General features: G+C 40.4%; 1 protein-coding gene across 1 annotated transcript in view; it reads right to left on the reverse strand.

Moving 5' to 3' along the window:
• The window catches only part of LOC308386783 (polypeptide N-acetylgalactosaminyltransferase 10-like), a 124,535-nt gene extending 114,488 nt beyond the window's left edge, over window positions 1–10,047 (reverse strand). Inside the window, exon 1 of the mRNA XM_080866559.1 lies at window positions 9,750–10,047. Within this exon, the coding sequence (XP_080722685.1) occupies window positions 9,750–9,908 (159 nt within the window). The 5' untranslated portion in view covers window positions 9,909–10,047. The remainder of the gene's footprint in view (window positions 1–9,749) is intronic.
• Between the last annotated feature and the right edge of the window lie 9,184 nt (window positions 10,048–19,231).

Raw genomic sequence — 19,231 nt, forward strand, 5'->3', positions numbered from 1 at the left:
GGATCGTGCAACTAATTAATTTCCAGCAGAACAAGCAGAAAACATTCTCAGTTCCCATCTTCTCCAAAAACAGAATATGCTGCTCATCGTTACCATACGAAACAGTAAACTGTCCAATTTTCATACGTTCAGTCCAGAAAAAGAAGTCACAGCTTCCCACCGAAGATTCAGATAAGATGCAAGTGGCATATTCTCACTGCTGGTTCGTATTTCTAATCAATAAATCATACATGCATGCTGCTAACACAACGTCATCTCTGTTACCTACCTCGCCTCGATCATTCATGGCTGTGAGATGATCAGTAGTCTTCACTGTCATTTCAACATATTTTGAGTTTCTGTACCCTCATCCTGTTTGACATCTGTGGGGTTTCTGCTTTGTATTTTTAGCACCCTCTAGGGGTTACACAGCATGGCAAAGGTGTTTGCCTGCACTTTAACGCATTGTATGTTTTTATATGTAAATATGAAAAGAATGCCCCCTGACATTTTCACATTAGAGATTGACCAGAGCTGGATGATTTTTAGCGTTCTCAGCTCAGACTGGTGATCGCAAGTCTGTTTATATGCTGGGCCCTTTCATGCTTTACACACAGCCAGCGTCACAGGCAAATAGTCGCACCTAACAGGTCGGCAGCTGCTAGTGAAGCAAACCGTGGAGTTGTAACAGCTCAACATGGACATTTTAAAAGCAGCTAACAAGGGAAAAAGTGGTTAAAGCTAAAGCTTCCCAGAGCTCAGAGCCAGCCGCAAGCCAGGAGCTTCATTATGAACAGTCACAGGATCAAAGCAGAAACAAGGAAAACTATGGAGCCGAGTGACAAACAGAAGGAGTTGACATCACGTTACGTTGTGAAGTTAGAAACACCAGAAAATGGAGTTGCTGGCTTTTTGTTATACAAACCTGTTGCACCTACTTTTGCTTAGTAAAGTAAAATATGTCAGGCAAAAGTGAGAAAACACAACATTTTCCCCTGTTAATTATCTGTACTTCTTTCCTATAGAAGAGAGTGCTTTATTTCCTGTTGTTGTGAGGAAGTGAGAGAAGATCGTGCAACTTACTAATGTTTAAAAACACCAGAATGACCAAGAAAACTGCAATCAGTGCATTTTTTACTACATACCCGCGCGCCAATCTCCATAAATCAGCCGATATATAGGAATTTACAGTCATCGGTGGGTGAGTGTTTTTGTGCTGGTGATAGCATGATTAAGAGGTGAAAGATCACTCAGCGGGTAAATGACATATAACAACAGTTGTTTCACTGGAATACAAACGTTAAACAAAAGCAGAATAAATATTGGCATTGGTTATGCGCCAGGTTTGCGTGTTGGAATCAGCAGCAGAGTGTTGCATTCAGTGCATCAGCTAAAAAAGAAAAGTTAAAGAATGAAATATGTGACTAAATGCAGCACATCCGTGTTTAAGCTCTAGCTAAAGTAAAGGACCATGCTAGCAACAACAAAGAAGTGCTCGTATCTTTGAACTTGGCAGCATTTTATTTAAATGCACAGCCCAACACAGCAAATCACGTAAGGAGTTACATTAAAATACTTAATTTTCATATAATCTAAAACTAAGCAATACATGCACACAAAAATCCTAATTTTAAAAAAAAAAAAAAAAAAAAAAAAAAAAAAGGTCCAACAAGTTCTTCATCTTTCTTTTTTGTTTTTTTTAAATCCACATTCACGATCTCAGCAATTACCTCAGCGAGTACAAAATAAATGCAGTGCGGAGCTCTTATTTTCACCAAATCCTAATGTACAGCTGTGTGCAGTGTAATGAACTCGCACAGCGGTTATCATAAACCATGTTAAATTGTCTTAATCCTGCACTCACAGCCCCTCTAATTGCTCTTAACCCCACAGGATTCGGAGCGTTGATGTGATTTCCTTAATTGCAGAGAGCTTGCATTTCCTACACTTGCTGTTAAATAAAGAAATTCAGTGCAGCCTAAAATTACTCCCAATTCCAGAAACGTGCCTGGAAGGCCAGACCTGTGTGCGTGTATTTTTGGTGCAAGAACATGTTTTGCGAGGGCAGCCTAAATCCATTCAATTTCAATTTTGTTTCTGCACACTTTGGATTCAGATTTCCTGTAGGCGCAGCCTCGAGGTTCCCGAGCACTCTGAAATCGCTGCTTGCTATTGGCATGAAACATCATTCCCTCTCTCCCACATAATGTCGATAGAGCAGAAAAGAGATTTTTTCACAGGACCAAAGGCTAAACTCTTATTCAACTTTAATGTTTATCAGAATAGCAACAGTGGAAACAGACACATAGCTCCAGGTCAAACAGTTTGAGGAAAAGCAGGGACCAGGCCCTGAAGACGATCGTTCCGGGGCATCGGAATCTGGGGCATTTAGATGACTTTGTGTCTAGCTGGCCCAGTTCCTAGAATTTAGTTTTGTAGATGAGAAAAATGTCAAGTCTTACTTCTACACATCTCCCTATAGAAGTTTTGGCTGCCAAAGGAGATATCATTTATTTAACGTGTTATGTTTTTCAAGGGGCTTCATAAGTAACACCCACATTATGCTAATATGTACAGAGAGTCTCTGCGTACAATACACTGCCATTAAAGTATTTGCTCGTCTATAACAATGTAGGTTAAAAATGCAGTTTCCCAATTAAAATCCTTTCATTGGGTCGAATCATACGTCTGTGAAGCCGCAGCTACATAACAGCCCGTAAATGGTTCTTTGGAATTAATAAAAAGTAAATAAAGCATCAAAGGTTTGTTTATTTCCCCCAAAAGTACAAATGTCAGACTTTCAATGTTTTTCGAGGCCCGTGGGAAGCCTGGAGGACAGAAGGGTCAAACAAATATCTGATTTGCATTGTGACTGTGGGGTAGGAATACATCACAAGCAGACAGCCAGGGAATTCAAAATCAGACTGAAGCACTGGGGGTATTTATACAGAAACTAGCGTGCGCTCGAGTAATTTGTCCAGTAAGCTGTGGTTCAACAAACTGCAGTTTAAAAAAAAAAAAAATTTTAAACAAGATGTTCTTGCAATATTTTTCCCCTGTTAGGATTCCCCTTTTCCTGAGGCACTCTACATAAATGTCCTTGTTTACTATGAGCTCTGCTCATTAATAAGACCAGGCTGTCATTGAGTGACCTTCTGCTGACTGTAAAAGCAGTATATGCAAGTACGTGTGAGTCAAGGAGTGTACCGCACTGCACATGTGTCAGAGGCGAAATGCACAAGGTCCTGCAGTGATGAATGAACAGTAACCCACCCTATAGTGTGTGGCTCATAAATGTAGCCTCCAGTGTACAGAAGCCTGTATGATTCTCATTTCGCTGTGACAGGGTTGTGAATCTTGGCCAACTTTCTTTCCAAGTGCACACTATATCTTCTGGACTTATCAGAACTGATCACATCCAGTTAGCAGGAGCCAGTATAAATGGAACCTGACCTAGGACGACTAACAAGTATATGGAGTTCAATCTAGTTTTAGGCTCAGCTGGGCTTGAGTTTCCTCCAGGTCAGTATTTGTCCTAATGATCATTGAAAATTTTAAATAACTGCATAATCAGTGGCTCCATAGTTGTTTACACACTCGCCTAACAAGTGAAAGCTCAAAGGAAGGAGAAACAAATCCCTTTGCAGTTTACATCAAGAAGGGCATCCAGGCTAAAAAGTCCAACATGTGGAGCTACTTGATGTGGTGAGTACTTATTGCTGCATATTCAACCTTAATGTTATATCTCTGTTTACAGTCAGGAGGCACAAAGAAACTGCCATCAGCTGTTTTGGAATGCAATAGAAAAATCACATGAAATTTCACAAACATCACATCAGTGCCTAAAACAAAACAATAAGTATCTGCAATGGTGAAAATTCAAGTTTTAACCACTTCAGAGCCATAAAATCAGAGCTGTGTGTAGAGCAGAGCTACCTAAAAATCACTGCCGCTATGACATGTTTTTCATCAACACTTTAACACATAAAAAGAAAAAAAGACCCAGCCTGTTTTCATATCACTACATTTACATGTAGTATGCGTGTAATGAAAGTGTCACTCCTATAACTTCCACAGTACACCGAGAAATATTATAAATCAGGTTTCCCAATGCAAAACAGTCAAAAAGAGGTTAAAGTAAAAAGATGTTACCAGAAATGCGAATCAGCCAAAATCAGCAAACGCACACACATACCTCAAAGACTTTCTTTAAAAAAATAATAAATAAATAAAAAAAATCGACAACCAAAACTGTAAGACAAAAAACAAGTACTGGTAATTTTAGCAGCACTGCGATGGTGATGTTGACGTAGCCTGCAGCACAAAGGTGTAACACATCTCCAGTGACATTAAAACACAACCGATATACTGTATCAATGACACTCCCCTGGCCTGAGTACATTTATCACTGGCAGTAAATATTGACAGACTGCAACACTATTTGTGAACATCTCTTCTTGCTAACCAGCTGTTTCCAGGCGTTGAACAAACTAAGTAAACACAGCATGAGTCTCTCCATCATCACCTCTATAAACATATAGTGGCAGCGAGGAATCTGCAGCCAAGGGATGACACTTTGTGCCAAAGCTTTCCAGTTTCTGCTTTTAGTCATTTGTAGTCCCGGCATGATTGACCAATGATATTCGAGCAGGCCTTCGATGTTCGCTAGCTTTAATTACCTGCATTCATCCTTAGATTCTATCAGCGAAAGGTGCAATGAATGGAAAGTCTTGGCCCAAACATAGTTATCTGTTACATAACAGCTGGGCACATCTGGTAGCAGCAGCCCCAGTCATAAAATGATCATCAGCGGTTTTCTGAAAAATTGTGGGCGGCACGTTGGTGCAGTGAATAGGAGCGTTGCCTCACAGCAGAGTCTGAACCTGTCATAAAGCTGACGGCTTCCTGTGTGTGCTCCCTGTGCCCGAGTGGGTTCTCTCCAGGTACTCCGGCTCTGTCCCACAATCCACAGAGATACATGTTAAGTGGGTGTGAATTGGTCTCCGTCTCTCTCTTTTAACCCTGTGATAGACTTGTAAGACCTGCCTTACACTTGCACATCGCCCCAACTCACGTTTACCAATAAAGGCTAGATGCTGTACAGCTGTCCCCTGTGTTTGGTTTTTGCTCAAACTATAAGCGGTGACATTTGGAGATTGTTCATTTAAAATGACCTTTTATTCAGATTCATAATCATGCTGGCCGCAGCCAAAAGCTCAGGATTCAGACTGCTCTAAATGCATCACTTTACACATTTTTTCCTAATCTCAGCTCAGCATGATGACAATAACGTTGGTCATCTCAGGCACTCAACTCTGGCTGCAAGCACAGAGCTAGCAGAAGCCAATCAGAAGAAAGCCGAGCTAAAGGAAAACTAGCCTTAGAAGGAGAGCAGAACTTACAGACAGAGGGTGACCTGAAGGCCTACACCAAGCCTGAGTATACAGATTATTTTGTCCACACAATGATGTGAAGCTATTTCAGTAAAGCTACTGTAAAGATAAAAATAGTGGCTACCCCTTAGCCTCCAAGTTGATGCATCTATGATAATCAATTTCTAAATTCTAAGTTGCATCGTTTGAGTAATCATGTTCATGAGATCTTCATAAAACTTGACCTTACAGTCAAAATCACCAAGATTTGATCTCATCCAACATTTCAAGTTGATACACCTATCGTATCAATTTCAAAATCCTAGGTCACTTCCTTCTTTGGTTATGGCAAGACTCTCAGAAAACCTGACCTCAAGGGCACTCATATTCAAACTCATCTGAGATTTTTAGTGGATAAATCTATGGTGTCAATTTGAATATTCCTACGTGGCTCCATTCGAGTTAGTATTCACAAACTTGGATGCCCACAGTGCTGCCTGCCAAAGGGGGATAAAAGTATGTTCTGAAAATGAGCATTAAAGGCCCCCTTTACAAATGAGATTAATGTTTAAAAAAAAAAAAAAAAAAAAAAAAAAAAAAAATCAGGCAACTTGATTTGAATAGCTTTAAAAATATTCAAGACCATTAAGAATAGTATTTAAGTTCGAAAGGTCAATGATGTCACTCCTGATGAGGAAGTTAAGACCTGACCAAAACTCTGCTTATGAAGAAACATTTTTAGCAAAATACCAAAACACTGTGTAAGAACAATTAAAAGCTTTAGCAAGTTAGCATAAATGCTTTTATCAGCCAGTCCACTCATGCAATCAGTTAGCTGCTCAGCACAACCGGCAGCAGGTCAGACCACACAGCCTCTTTTTTTTTTTAATTCCACCCTCTCTTCTCATCTTCTCTAACCTCCACTTAACCTGAACTGCTGGAGCAGGCAGGAGGAAGCTGAGCCACCTCTGCTTCAACACGAGTCCTTAATATGAGCCAGGAAATGTGCAAATTACCTTTCTGTCACTGTCACGGTGGGGAAGAGCTAAGCCAGCTTGTGTTTTCTGGAGCAGTGTGGACTACTCATTCAGAGACCATATGCACGGGCACATGATTACAGCTTACACTACGTGCACCTGATGCAGACAGAATTATATTAGCAGAGTGCAGAGTGCCATGGATGAACATGTCCATCTACACTGAAGGTGCCACATCGAAAAAGTTGAGTTGGCGTCTTTGTTAAAGACGGAACTTGTTAAATGACTTGCAGCATTCTTGTGCCATTAAATGCTCTTCTATTAATGGTATAAGTTGGCTTCATTCTTCAGATCAGGCCGTCTACTCCCTTATCAAACCGCTGTGGCGGCTGACAGCTGTTATCACACAGCTTGCTAATATGTAACAGGCTTTCCCTGCCTTGCGGATGTCCTTTAATCCCCATTCAAAACATTTCTTTGTCATTTAAGATATCAAATACAAACTTGAGCGGGGGAAAGTAATCCGTAGAGATCTGTGCAGAATAGGCTGGCTTTATCATTCCCACAATGCAATGTTATTCACAGATAACAACAAGACACAGAAGACACCACTGTGGACTTCTGAGGGGGCATTTATTAACATCTGCGGGCTAAATAGCAAAGTGGTTTGATTAATTCAGAGATATGAAAGAAGTTCTAACTGATGCACCAAAGCTGCCTTTTCTCTGTCCTCTCCACTCCAGCCAAGTTTGCTAGACTGGGCAACTGGCAATCGGCAACCACCACAAAGTTCACACTAACACACATGCAAGCCCGTACATCCATGAAAGCCTCTATTCAGCAGATTTTGGCTCATTTGAATTAGAGAAGCTGCCATTGTCTACCAAATGTGGTCTGATTTGTTGGGCCCTTTCATTTTCTTGGGGAAAAAAAAAAGGAAAGTGGACCAACATAACTTACCCAGCATCAGCTTGGGCCTCTCACTTGTTCATTCCTTTTTAACTTATGTCAGCCCATGCTAACTGAATCTGATGACATTATTTCCAAAAGCTTTTTACTCTTCTACCCTACTGCAGAAACATTCTGTTGGCTGTTGAGACAAATTCAATGTCATGTTATCCCCACCTGTATGTTCATTTACAGGCTGAAAGTGGAGGCATCTGTCAACAGATTTTTATTTTGGCTTCTACAGGTTGCCAGTTTAGTGCACTTTTCAAACCAAGTACATCATAATATATCATTAGTCATTGTTAGCTGCTGAACCTTCAGGGTGTGGTTACAAATTTACAACATTACCCATACAACATTAGGATACAAATGCACAATGTAAGAGAAAATCTCAAATATCATGTAACACTAGTTTGGTGTTCCATACAAGCCAAATAATTACTTTCAGAAATCTATATCCAAGTTATTGAGCATGAGCTCCACTAGGAATATTCTGGCAGTCTTTCATTTGTCGTCTTTCTGGGCAGCCAGAGTACCCAGCAACGTCTCCACACACGCTGGATGAGTGATGTTCAAGAAGAACCCCACACAGCTGTGCATTGTTAGTCTGTAGGTGCCAATTAGCATGTGACCAATGCGTAGCATCCAGAGCATCCCCCCTGAGCTGTGCGTCTTGTCTTTTACGACTGCATGCCTGCACAACCAATGTGTTGGTTTAATTCTCATAGTCTCTTAGAGCAAAGGAATCAAAGATACAGTTACAACACAGCTCAAAGTTGCAACATAAAGTGGAAACTGACAGAGTTTGATGAAATATTGGCTTTTATTTTAAATTAAGTAATAACCTAAGCTTTTTTTTTTTAAGAAAAAAAAAAAAAAAAAAAGCACGGTGATTAGAAGTAGTGCCAACTCCTCCAAGCTAACCTCAGACACGCCTTTGTGTCAGCTGACGAGGTGTGTTTAAAGACCTGCTTTTCCAGCTAGACAATCAGCAATTAGACCCAGACAACACCTAAAGTCTCTGGCAGTGCAGCCGCAGAGGGGCATAACAAGCTACTATATGGCATGGCACTCAAGCAGTGCTATATGTGGGTGTGTGCCATCACACTACATTTATGTAGGCTACTGCAAAGACACAGGAAGCACCTACAATTTTGTTGTACATGTACAATGACAACTAAAAGCTATTGTCCTATTCTATTCTAAATGTGACCCATCAGGTTCAGTCAGTTTCATGTAACAGAAATGACTCACTGCACAAAAAAAAGGGTTGTGTCAGCAAATACAATGCTGCGATATAACAACGCAAAGTTCTTTTTACACACATGCAGGCGTCTAACATTCCTACTCATACTTTAGCTGATGCTAACCATAGCAGCTACTGCTAAATATCTCAGTCCAACTTTATCAGCTGCTTCAACATCACCTTAAGATGAAGGCCCAATGAGAACCTACGCACTGAACACATAATACACATAATGTGAAAGCATTGAGGGAAAAACTGTGTTTAGGCAAAATGTGAAGTTTCACAGAGCTAGAAAGTTGTCTACTACTTTCTGACCGGAGAGCCTGTAAGGATGTTCATTTATTTCTCATGAGTGGCTGCCCATGAAAATCTTGTCAAACAAGAACTTGCAGAAGCTCTGCAATGAGTAACATTTTGCAAATTGTGGCACAATTTCTCTACAGAGCGCTCAAAAATGGATTCACAACACCGCCACCACGTATCTGCTTCCCAGTATGACAAGCCCGGGAGTGTTTCACGGTTTATGTCACTCTGATTTGAACATCTTTGGTTGTCATTCGCTTACTTGGGCAGTACACGCAGTTTGAAGCTGATACCTTGAGCTGTGGGGGGAAAAGAGGTTGGGCGTCTGTGTTGAAACTAGCCAGCAGACTGTAGAGCCTCGTTTTGCTACATGCGTTTATGTAGGCCTACACATAGGTGGTTCTTTTCATATTCTTTAAATAAAGCGATACATTGTAGGTGATAAAGAACAGAGTCTGGATACAAAGGAACGATCACGTGAAAGTAATCCTTCCCTGCACTTTTTAACCGCGATCTGACGTCTGTCACCCTGTGAACGCAGCACGGCGAGCTTCACATTTTTTGACAACTTCCTGAAGTCTGTGTTATTGTAAGTTTACTGCCACGCTCAGGTCGGGGTTAGCTACGTGGCTTCCCGTTCATCCTAGTCGCTCTAACCGCTGTCTTCCCACTGCTAAGACAGCGCTAAAACACAGTCCATCTTGGCAAGTCATGTTACACGCACGCACAGCATGGGAATGCAGCTAAAAGCTTGATATATCGGGCTTAAACCTTCCGAAGCGAGAACAGGGGCACTGTGGAGTGTGTACTCCGCGGAATCTGCGCCTCCTCAGTGCGAACAAACTCCCATTTGAAGTGTTTCTCGCGGACACCTCCACCGCGGTCACACGGCGACAGAAGCCGCTACGGCCGAGCCTCCCTTACCTGTATCTGGGGGATGCCGCCCGGACCGTCCACTGAGTCGGGCGAGTTGTCGAAGACTCTGTCCTTGTACAAAGACCACAACCCGACATTTGGGAGAAAAAGAAGAGCCGCTATGAGCAGCCCAGCGAACTGCAGCAGCCTCTTCTCTTTCCGCCTCATCTCTCCGGGAGTAAGCGCGTGAATCTACGGCGGTGCGAACTGGCGAGTCCCGAACCCCCGCTTTTCCGAGCGGAGACAACTTTCACTCCGACTGTGGGGACCGACACCGGCACTGTGACGCTCTTCGGCTGGGAGCTCCGCCGCTAGGGGGAGTGAGGAGTTAAACCAGAGCGGGGGGGGGGAGGAGGGAAGCTGGAGGTTCAACCTCAACAGATGACTTTTTTTCCCTTTCTTTTTTTCCGAAGAGAAACTAAGACTACTCTTCATACTAAAAGTCTCTGTTGTGTACTTATAGCCAACAGAGTGAAGCTACAGCACCATCATCCCGTCTATGAGCCCGGAAAGTTCTCTAAACAGCCGACGGCCTGTGCTGCCTTTAAATACGCCTCGTAAATATGCCAAACTTTAAGAGCGTTTGCTGCCTTCTCCTTATCAGTCCAGTTTTATTTTTGCAACTTTGCTTGAAAGTGTCGGCACACATGTGAAACCCGCCATATTCGAGTTGCTTCTGCACGTGAAACTGAGAGATTATAAAGTCGTGAACTTTGACCCTGAAGCACCTGATTGTGTGTACGACTGCTAGAGTTGCTTTGATATTGAATTCGTTGACCGATTTGTGTGTATGAGCTGAAAGCTAAATAATCAGAAAGGCAAGTTTTCAAAAAATTATCCTGAACTTGGGAATCCAGCATTGCTTGAGACATAATTACTTGTCTACCACAGAGAGAAGGGGGGAAGTCGTTTAATGATTTAGTATGAATTTAAATAAATCATATGAGTCACATGGTGCGACCTTCTGAATCACCAGATCTCATCTCAGCTGATGCCCCCTGGTAATTTATGAAGCAGCATTAATTTGGGTAATATTTCATTTAATCTTATTTGTGGCATTGTACTGAAATTGTTTGTAGGTTACCTAGAAGATCGTCTTAAATGAATAGAAGTGAATGCAGCTGTCTAAAATTATTTCATGCTTCTGAAGAAAAAAATTCTATGTTTTATGTCACAACTGAAATTATACAACATTTAGGTTTAATTTTATTAGGAAGTCAAGACTGGATATACTCCCTTTGATGGCTACATAAGAAGTCGCTTGTTATGGTGGCTGATTCCTGCTATTGGGTGGCTGCTTCTAGAAATTCTATACAGCTAGTCGTTTGATGTGTAAAGTCCACAGCGCATTTCCACAGGTGTAGTGGAAGTGGACTGGTATTTGTACAGTGCTTTCTAGTCTTACTGACCACTCAAAGCAGTTTAGACTACAAGCCATTTAACCATGCGTAGACCGCTTGATTTAAGGCAATTAACTGCCTCACATCCATGAAAAATGTAAAATCACCACTTTGTCTGACTGGGAGAAGCTGGAGCAGCTGGAGATTACTCATCTATGCAAAAGGAGAATACGCAAACTCCACACCAAAAGGCCCCAGCCAGGATTTGAACCAGGAACTCTGATGAAGTTAGGTGATAATGTGCACCACCATTTCCACCATTATATGAAGAAGGTTCCATGTTTGAGCCACGATCCCAACCTAACCTTGTTAAGGTAACTGGTTCTAAATTGGCTGTAGGTGTGGATGTGAGAGCATGTGGTTGTCTCTCTCTACGTGCTAGCCCTGCGATGGACTGTTAACCTGTTCGGGGTGTACCCCACCTCTTGCGCACTGTCAGTTGGGATACCCTCCTGTGACTCTGAATTGGATAAGTGGTTAAGAGAATGGATGGATGGATATTTGTGCAGTCGATTTCACAGGCAGGACTTTCCAATTTTAGTAGTGTTTGCGAATGACGCTGGTTATTTTGTCTTTGCCACTCAGGAGGGAATTACCTCTGTGCTTTCAGTGATGTCACAGTAAAGAAATACACCCCAAACAGCTATACTGCAAACATATCTACTAAACTGAGCAATGCCACAGATGCAGAGTTGGTATCTTCACTACATCTCGGTGATGTGTGAAACATGTAGTATGTACTATACAAAAACAAACAAACAAACAAAAAATACAGTTTACAAAACTTCTTTTAACAAATTACGAATGTTACAGTTAGAAAAGAAAACCCCTGGCCTTCTGCATGTAGTAACTGACTTATGTGCTCTATTTTATGCATGCACAACTTCATCATATCATTGCAGATCACTAATAAAATACTGTCAGTGGTGTTTTTTTAAATTAAAATCTCAGTGTAACGATTGTATTGGAAGATGTATTGGGAGTAGTTTTCAAAGAAAGCTATTGCACATCGCAGTAAAAAAAAAAAGAGAGCGAGAGAAGGTATTTACTAGGGCTGGGTATCGTCACTGATTTCGAGAATCGATTCGATATCGATTCACAAGGTCCTGAATCGATTTGATCCACGATTCGATTCAATTCGATTTGAATCTGGGAAATTTTGCCTCAGACAGTCAGAAATATTATAATTCAGATCAGTACATTGACATATTTTTGTATCTATAAAAAGGAAGCTGATAACGGTAGACTTGTGCGTAACAAGCAAGCGAATAATGCAGAAAACAGATTTTGGGGATAGACGGGAAACTGTTCTTGAAGTACAGAGAGAGAGAGAGAGAGCTGTGCATGAAGTGTGATTTTTATCGTGGTGGAAGCAAACAGCAAAAGTAAGAGGGAGTCCATGATGATGTTTATGTGAAGCTTAGTTTGGATCTTCTTTTGCTGCTGGTTCAGTCAATATTGTTTGGAGAGAGATAAAACTAACAGCTTTAGAATCGGCGCAAAAAGGGCGTAAACACAAAGCGTGGACCCGCCGAAACATCAGAATCAGCGAGCTGTCGGCTTTCAGCCCCGACCGTGTCCGTGCCGTGAGGTGAGAAAGGTGACATCTCGCTGATTCTGATCCGCGGGTCGGCGCTTTGTGTTTACATTTTTGTGCAGAAGCCGTGTTCCTGCTCTCATTTACTGTTTTAAATGTTTGGTGGTTGTTGAAATTTTGTGACGTTTCACCTGAGATTCTGGAATTTTGGGCAAAATACATTTATATAAAAAAATCGATTCAGGATTTTAATGAATCGATATCACGTTATCCAAGCCAGAATTGATTTTAATCGATGAATCGATTATTAAAACCCACCCCTAGTATTTACTGATCCAGCATGGTCCAAATCAACCTTTAGCCCTTTAATACAGCTGAGGTAGAGCCAGTGGTGGAAGAAATTAAGCAACCGTGCCTGTAATGGAGACAGAAGCAGCCAGCACACTTATTTTTTAAGCATTAGTTGTGTATTGTAGTCTGCTGTGGGCATGTGTGAGTGTAGTTTTTAAATAATTGTTGTTAGCAGAGAAGAGACTGTCACATGAGTTTTCATAGTGCGAGCTTCTAAAGGCAAAGCCATATGCACAGAATATCATTAATTATAAGAGTGTATTAATGAGCTGTCCAAGGTGAAATTAATCAGCTATACTGCCATTGATTTTACCAGCCATAAATGACGACTAAGTCAGCTGCAGCTAATTAACATCAATTCTGTATGAGTTGGCCTAGTTGGATGTTTGGGCATGAAATAAACACAGTATAATAATTATCTTCTCCCCGGTGGACATGTACCTACAACAAGTAATGAATGAACTTCCTGACCCACCAGTATATCACATATTTTGTCAGTCTTGTGGCAAATTGACAAACAGAAAGAAAAAATCAACAACTTTCCCACCTCATCTGCATTAAAACAGCTTCTGACTAACTCCTTGTCTCCAGTCATCTGGAAACCCATAATGCCCTGCAAAGCAACTTGCTACGAGAAAATTGATTTGTGGCCTGTAGCTTTTATTCTGGGTACACTGGGCTTGGTTAGGGCTGATGCAAAAGTTCAAGCTGCAAGCTGGAATTACTTGAGGAATGTCTGGGAGCTGTTCACGTCCCACCATTCAATACCTTTTCAGTCGTTATTTATGTGTGAACAAACAGGAAACAAGGATTTTCTTTTGGGTTTGATCATTCATCCTCTTGTCCTATATCTCTGTCGCTGCCTTTAGCTTGAGACTTGTGGCATCAGGACTAGTTTGCAAAGCCTCTTTCAACAGTTTTTCCCACCATCCTCTTAGTCTTATGAAACCAGGCGTCCCAAGAACATGTTGAATTTGACTGTGAGTCATTCTTCAAACTGCCGTGTTAAAATGCTCATCTTTACAGCAAAAATAAGCTAATTTACAGCACAGGGGCAAAAATGTAGTTTTGGTCTGAAGTGCAAACTTCTCCATCCATGAAATCTGTGCAAAGTCTGAACCTTTGAATAATTAACCAGTTTTATTTTATTTTATTTATTTTTCGATGAAGTATAAAGGTTTGCATTATTAGGGGGATGGCCACTTTGACTAACAGTCAAGCACAGAAACAGATGGCATTAGCATAATGAGACAGCTAGTGGCTGAATATTTGAACTGAACAAATTTTTTTTATATATAACAATAATAAGAATATTCTTGCTGCTAATTGGATCAGTAGACTGTCCGAGAAGCCTGTGCTCCATTTTTAAGAGGGAAATACTCCTATACTATTTGTGTGTTATGGAGTATAGATTCATCCAAAGAGTCATGGATGTACTTTGCTAACCAGGCTAGTTGAGGCAGAAATCACCAGACACCCCACAATACGATATTATCATAATACCTCACTCACAAGACAATATTATTGTGTTTTTCCATTTATGATGAGTATTGCACATCTATCACAGTTTATCTCCTTTTTTCAAGGTCGTCACAGTTAAACTTTGTCAGTATCTGTTTTATCTGATAAGATAAAGTTATCTTGACTGTCAAACATGGCAACTCTGTAAAACCTGCTATAAATGTTATGCCATCACTTATGGCTGGTGCTATCAATCTGAGAGTGAATAGGGTGAAGTTGGCAATTACATGCAATCTGTTTCTGATAATACAGCAATTCACTGTGATAAATTATCAAAAATCACACTGCTGCTGTCTACAAAGAAAATGACATTTAACAGAACTTCACAGCAACCTTCCTGCTGTACAGAAATATAACCAGAATACAACCAGCAGGCAGCTAGTTGAGTCGAATCCTCTCGAGTTGTCCTCATTGACAGACTCATTCAGATTGATGGCAACATGTTGGCAAGCCATCTGTATTCATAAATTAGATAGCAATTATCGGTCAACATGCAACAGTTTCTCTGAGTGATTGCAGTCTTTCCAAGTCTGAGTGCAACTGTTTGCTGAAAGGTTGCCTCCCATCAGGCGATCTGTGCAATCCCTTGCTATCAAAATTGACCATAAGTGGGCCTCGCCCTCAGTACAATCACCAGGAAGTCACCATTGTTCAAAAATGTGAACAATGGGGCGATCGTGGCTCAAGAGTTGGCAGTTCGTCGTGTAATCGGAAGGTTGCCGGTTCAAGTCCCGGCTCTGACAGTCTCGGTTGTTGTGTCCTTGGGCAAGACACTTCACCTGTTGCCTACTAGTGGTGGGCCCGGTGGTGCCAGTGTCTGGCAGCCTCGCCTCTGTCAGTGCACCCCAGGGCAGCTGTGGCTATAATATAGCTTGCCATCACCAGTGTGTGAATGGGTGGATGACTGAATGTAGTGTAAAGCACTATACAAATACAGGCCATTTACCAATGTATGTATTTAATAGATGTAAGGAGGTTTACTTACTTTACTGTTTGCTCTGAATTAGAAGGCAGATTTGTGAACCTGAGTGTGTCCAGTGTGGGATGTGTTTTTGTTTTTTTGTTTTTTTCTTTTGGTTGAGCTGATTAACTTTAAGTTTGCTTGGCAAACCTTATCTTTGGAAATACTAAGAACATGAGGGCTCACCTCATGAACCACCATCTAGAGAATTTTAATTTATTTAATAAAATATTTATCTGGTGAATATTTGCTGTCCCTGTATCGATACAACATTGGCACACAAAATATCGTGATACTATGCTGCATCGATCCCCCCCCACCACCCCTATAAGCTAGCTAGCCTAAGTTGATTATTTAAGCCTTAATCCTCTCCTGCAAATATATTGAGTTTTGGGCCCAAAAAACAAACATGAACAGCAACACTGGTACTTCAGAATTTGGAGCCAGTTAACCAGTGGGTAATGCTGTGGTGCCTACGTCCATTCTTTATATACAGTCTGTGTTTGTGATTAAGCAGGTAAATCTACAATCCTGTATTTTATTCACCACAGAATATAGGAAAGAAAAGATTAGAAAATATTTGAACTGAACAAAAAAATTTACCATTTAAGAAAAATATTGGCTCATTTTCAATTTGATGGACATATTTCAGAACATTATTCTGACAGACTGTTGAAAGAAGAGGGTATACTACACAGAAGTAAACATGGCCCCGTCCCAACATCTTTAACAAATGTTGCTGTCATCAAGTTCAAAATGAGCTAATATATATTTTTTAAATGCTGCATTTTCTTATTTTAGACATTTGGTATGTCTTCTTTGTTCTGTTGTGAATAAAATATAGGTTTATAAAGTTTGCAGTTCATGGCATTGTGTTTTTTCTTTACATGTTACACAGTGTTACAGCTTTTTCAGAGTTGAGTTTGTACTATGCATTGGAACGCATTATATCCGTTTCCTACATACTATACAGTATGGCAATACGATGGTCTAGAGGAAGGGGAAAGAAGGTGCTTTCAGTTTAATTTGAGATGCCCTGTTGTATGCCTGCTGACTTTCTCTTATTCAGTGTTTGTTGCATCAGTGTTAGCACCACACCACTGCTGCTTGTCTGTCTCTGCATGCAACCAGCACAGTTAAGGATTAAAAAAAAAAAAACTTGGCAAAACTCAATGTGACACCAGACCACAGGGTGTGGCTGACACCACAACAGGCTTGAACAAAAAGGAAAATATGAAGGATGACCTACTATCAGAGAATTCTTTGAAACATGCACAGCCATACAGCATGCTGTCAGACAGTACTGAACCCAATCTCTGAATAGATTAATTTCTATATTATATAAAGATTACATCCTTCCACCACTATAGGATGTTTTAAAATAATATATAAGCTTTAGATAATAAAGATTAACTTAATTAGGCATTTTGGAAAGCATATATTGTGATCTGATGTGGAAAGACGTACTCTTTTACGGCCCCAATAGATGTTGGGTTGGGTAACATTTTGGATTTATGTGGATAACAATAAGCTGATACTGATGTGCGAAGTGCACAACATTGTGACTGATTAACAAATAGCAAATCTCCTCATAAAACAGGTGTGGGCATTGCCGTAACATGGCCTGTAGCGCACAATTCTTGTTTTATTTAAACATTTGATAATATGACTGCTGTGTTTAAGTCTTGTTAACTGTTAGGATGCAAATTTGCACATATCTATCAGTTGTACAAGAGATGCATTAGGAAGCAATCATGTCACGCCCAGTATGGACAAATACAGCAACAGAAAACTGCATGGGAGTGCTGCTTTAAGAAAGACTCGGGAAGAAAATACAAAGCAATCCTTTAATCAACCCTGTCAGCTTTTCCCCTTAAAGACATAAAGTCCCAGCGACATGTTTGTTAAGATGAATTGTATCCTGCAGGCCCCGGCCATCCTACATGACAAACTACACAGTGATATCACTCTTCTTCAGTGCTAAATAAAATTTGATCTGACGTTAGATCATCCCTAATGACTCCTAGACTGTACTAGCTGGAGACAGAGCTGATTCATCGGAAAGAAATGAAATCATTTCAGGCTCATGTGCAAGCACCACACGTAGGCTGTGACCCAGGGGTTGTTTCTCAATATATATATATTGTTTTACATGTTACCTTGTTGAAAAAGCAATGAAGTACTATATTATTATTTAATTACATCCTGGGGAAATTAATTCATTACATTATGTTTGCATTACTCTCTAACGTGGTCTGAGATCATTAAACAAACAAAACCTTAGACTTAGGGAGCACATCTTTCTTTTACAGTTTGTATTTTGCCATCATGTTCTTGTCCTTTGATGCAATAAAAATAAAACTAATGTCAGCAGCTGCAGACCACGCCATCGTTTTCCTCCTTCCTGTAAGCTGATTGTAGTGCAAGTGTGCAGATAACTGAACAGTGTTTGTGATAAATAATAACCAGATAATGAAATAACTGTGATGTGATTACTGGATTTATGTTGTTATACTGTTGTTCATATTTGTAAGGCTTTTAAGTTCAAAAAAGAGTGAGTGTTGCTGCCTTTGCAGGTACATGACTGTGGACTTAGTTCTAGTTTATGCCCATTAAACGTATTGATTTGTTAGACTTAATGTGATTTGTCACTTTTATGTTCATATAATTTTAATTGTAACAACTGCTTGTCTGTGTGTTGTTTCTGCACGAGGGAAGGAATCTATATTTATTTGGGTTTTCCAACAAACGTGAGCTCAAAGCCAGAGCCGTGTGCTTAAGATGACCATATTAGGAATTGCTGCTCTCATTAACAGTAAACACAACCAATAATTTAAAATCAAGCCATGAACAGAATGTTTAGAACAGTTTGAGCTTTAGGCTCATTATCTGGACAAACACTGACCTCGATATTTGAATTTTTGGCCATTTTTAATGACATCATCCATCTATTTTCCTGCTTAGCCAGTTAATGGTGGCGGAGCCTGTCCCAGCTGTCAGAGGGTGAGAGGTGGGGTAGCCTGGGAGGATATTAAAAAGCCCAGAAAAGACCCATTTGGATGAACTGGGAAATCTTTTATCTAGAGGCAGCAGTGCTGCATAAATATGTTGGATGGTTTTATATGTATACATATTCTTGCTAGAGGAGCACTGGCAGCAGTGGGAGACTTCTTTCTGCACATTAAAATGGCAGATCATCATAACTCATAACATTCCCACTTTGCAGTAAAACCACTTAAAGTCAACTGTGGAATAGCTAGGATTTTAGGAAATTTCATTCATTCATTCATTTCATTCATTTATTTATTCATTTTCAGGCACAACAAATACCTATATTGAACATAAAATACACAAAACAAAAAACAAAACTTGCCTGAAAAAGGAGTGGGACGAAGAAAACTTATTAAATCCCACCCCTATACTCACTCATCAACAAAAAAAAACAATAAACTTCCCGCAGCTACGCCCATCATTGCATACAGACCCATCAACAGCCCCGGGCAGATACAAGCATCTAAGCGGCAGCTCGCAACCAACAATTAGAGCCTTCATAACTGAATACAGAATATATAAATTATAAATTGCATTACCACAGGTAACAGGCAGTAATAACTACAAGTAACAGACACACATACATATACATACATATATATCTACACACACAAGTACATATATGTACATACATACGCACACTTTATTTTTTATTTTTTATTTTGGAATC

This window comes from Rhamphochromis sp. 'chilingali' (assembly GCF_963969265.1).
Source record: "Rhamphochromis sp. 'chilingali' genome assembly, chromosome: 19".
In the NCBI taxonomy this organism is placed as follows: domain Eukaryota; kingdom Metazoa; phylum Chordata; class Actinopteri; order Cichliformes; family Cichlidae; genus Rhamphochromis; species Rhamphochromis sp. 'chilingali'.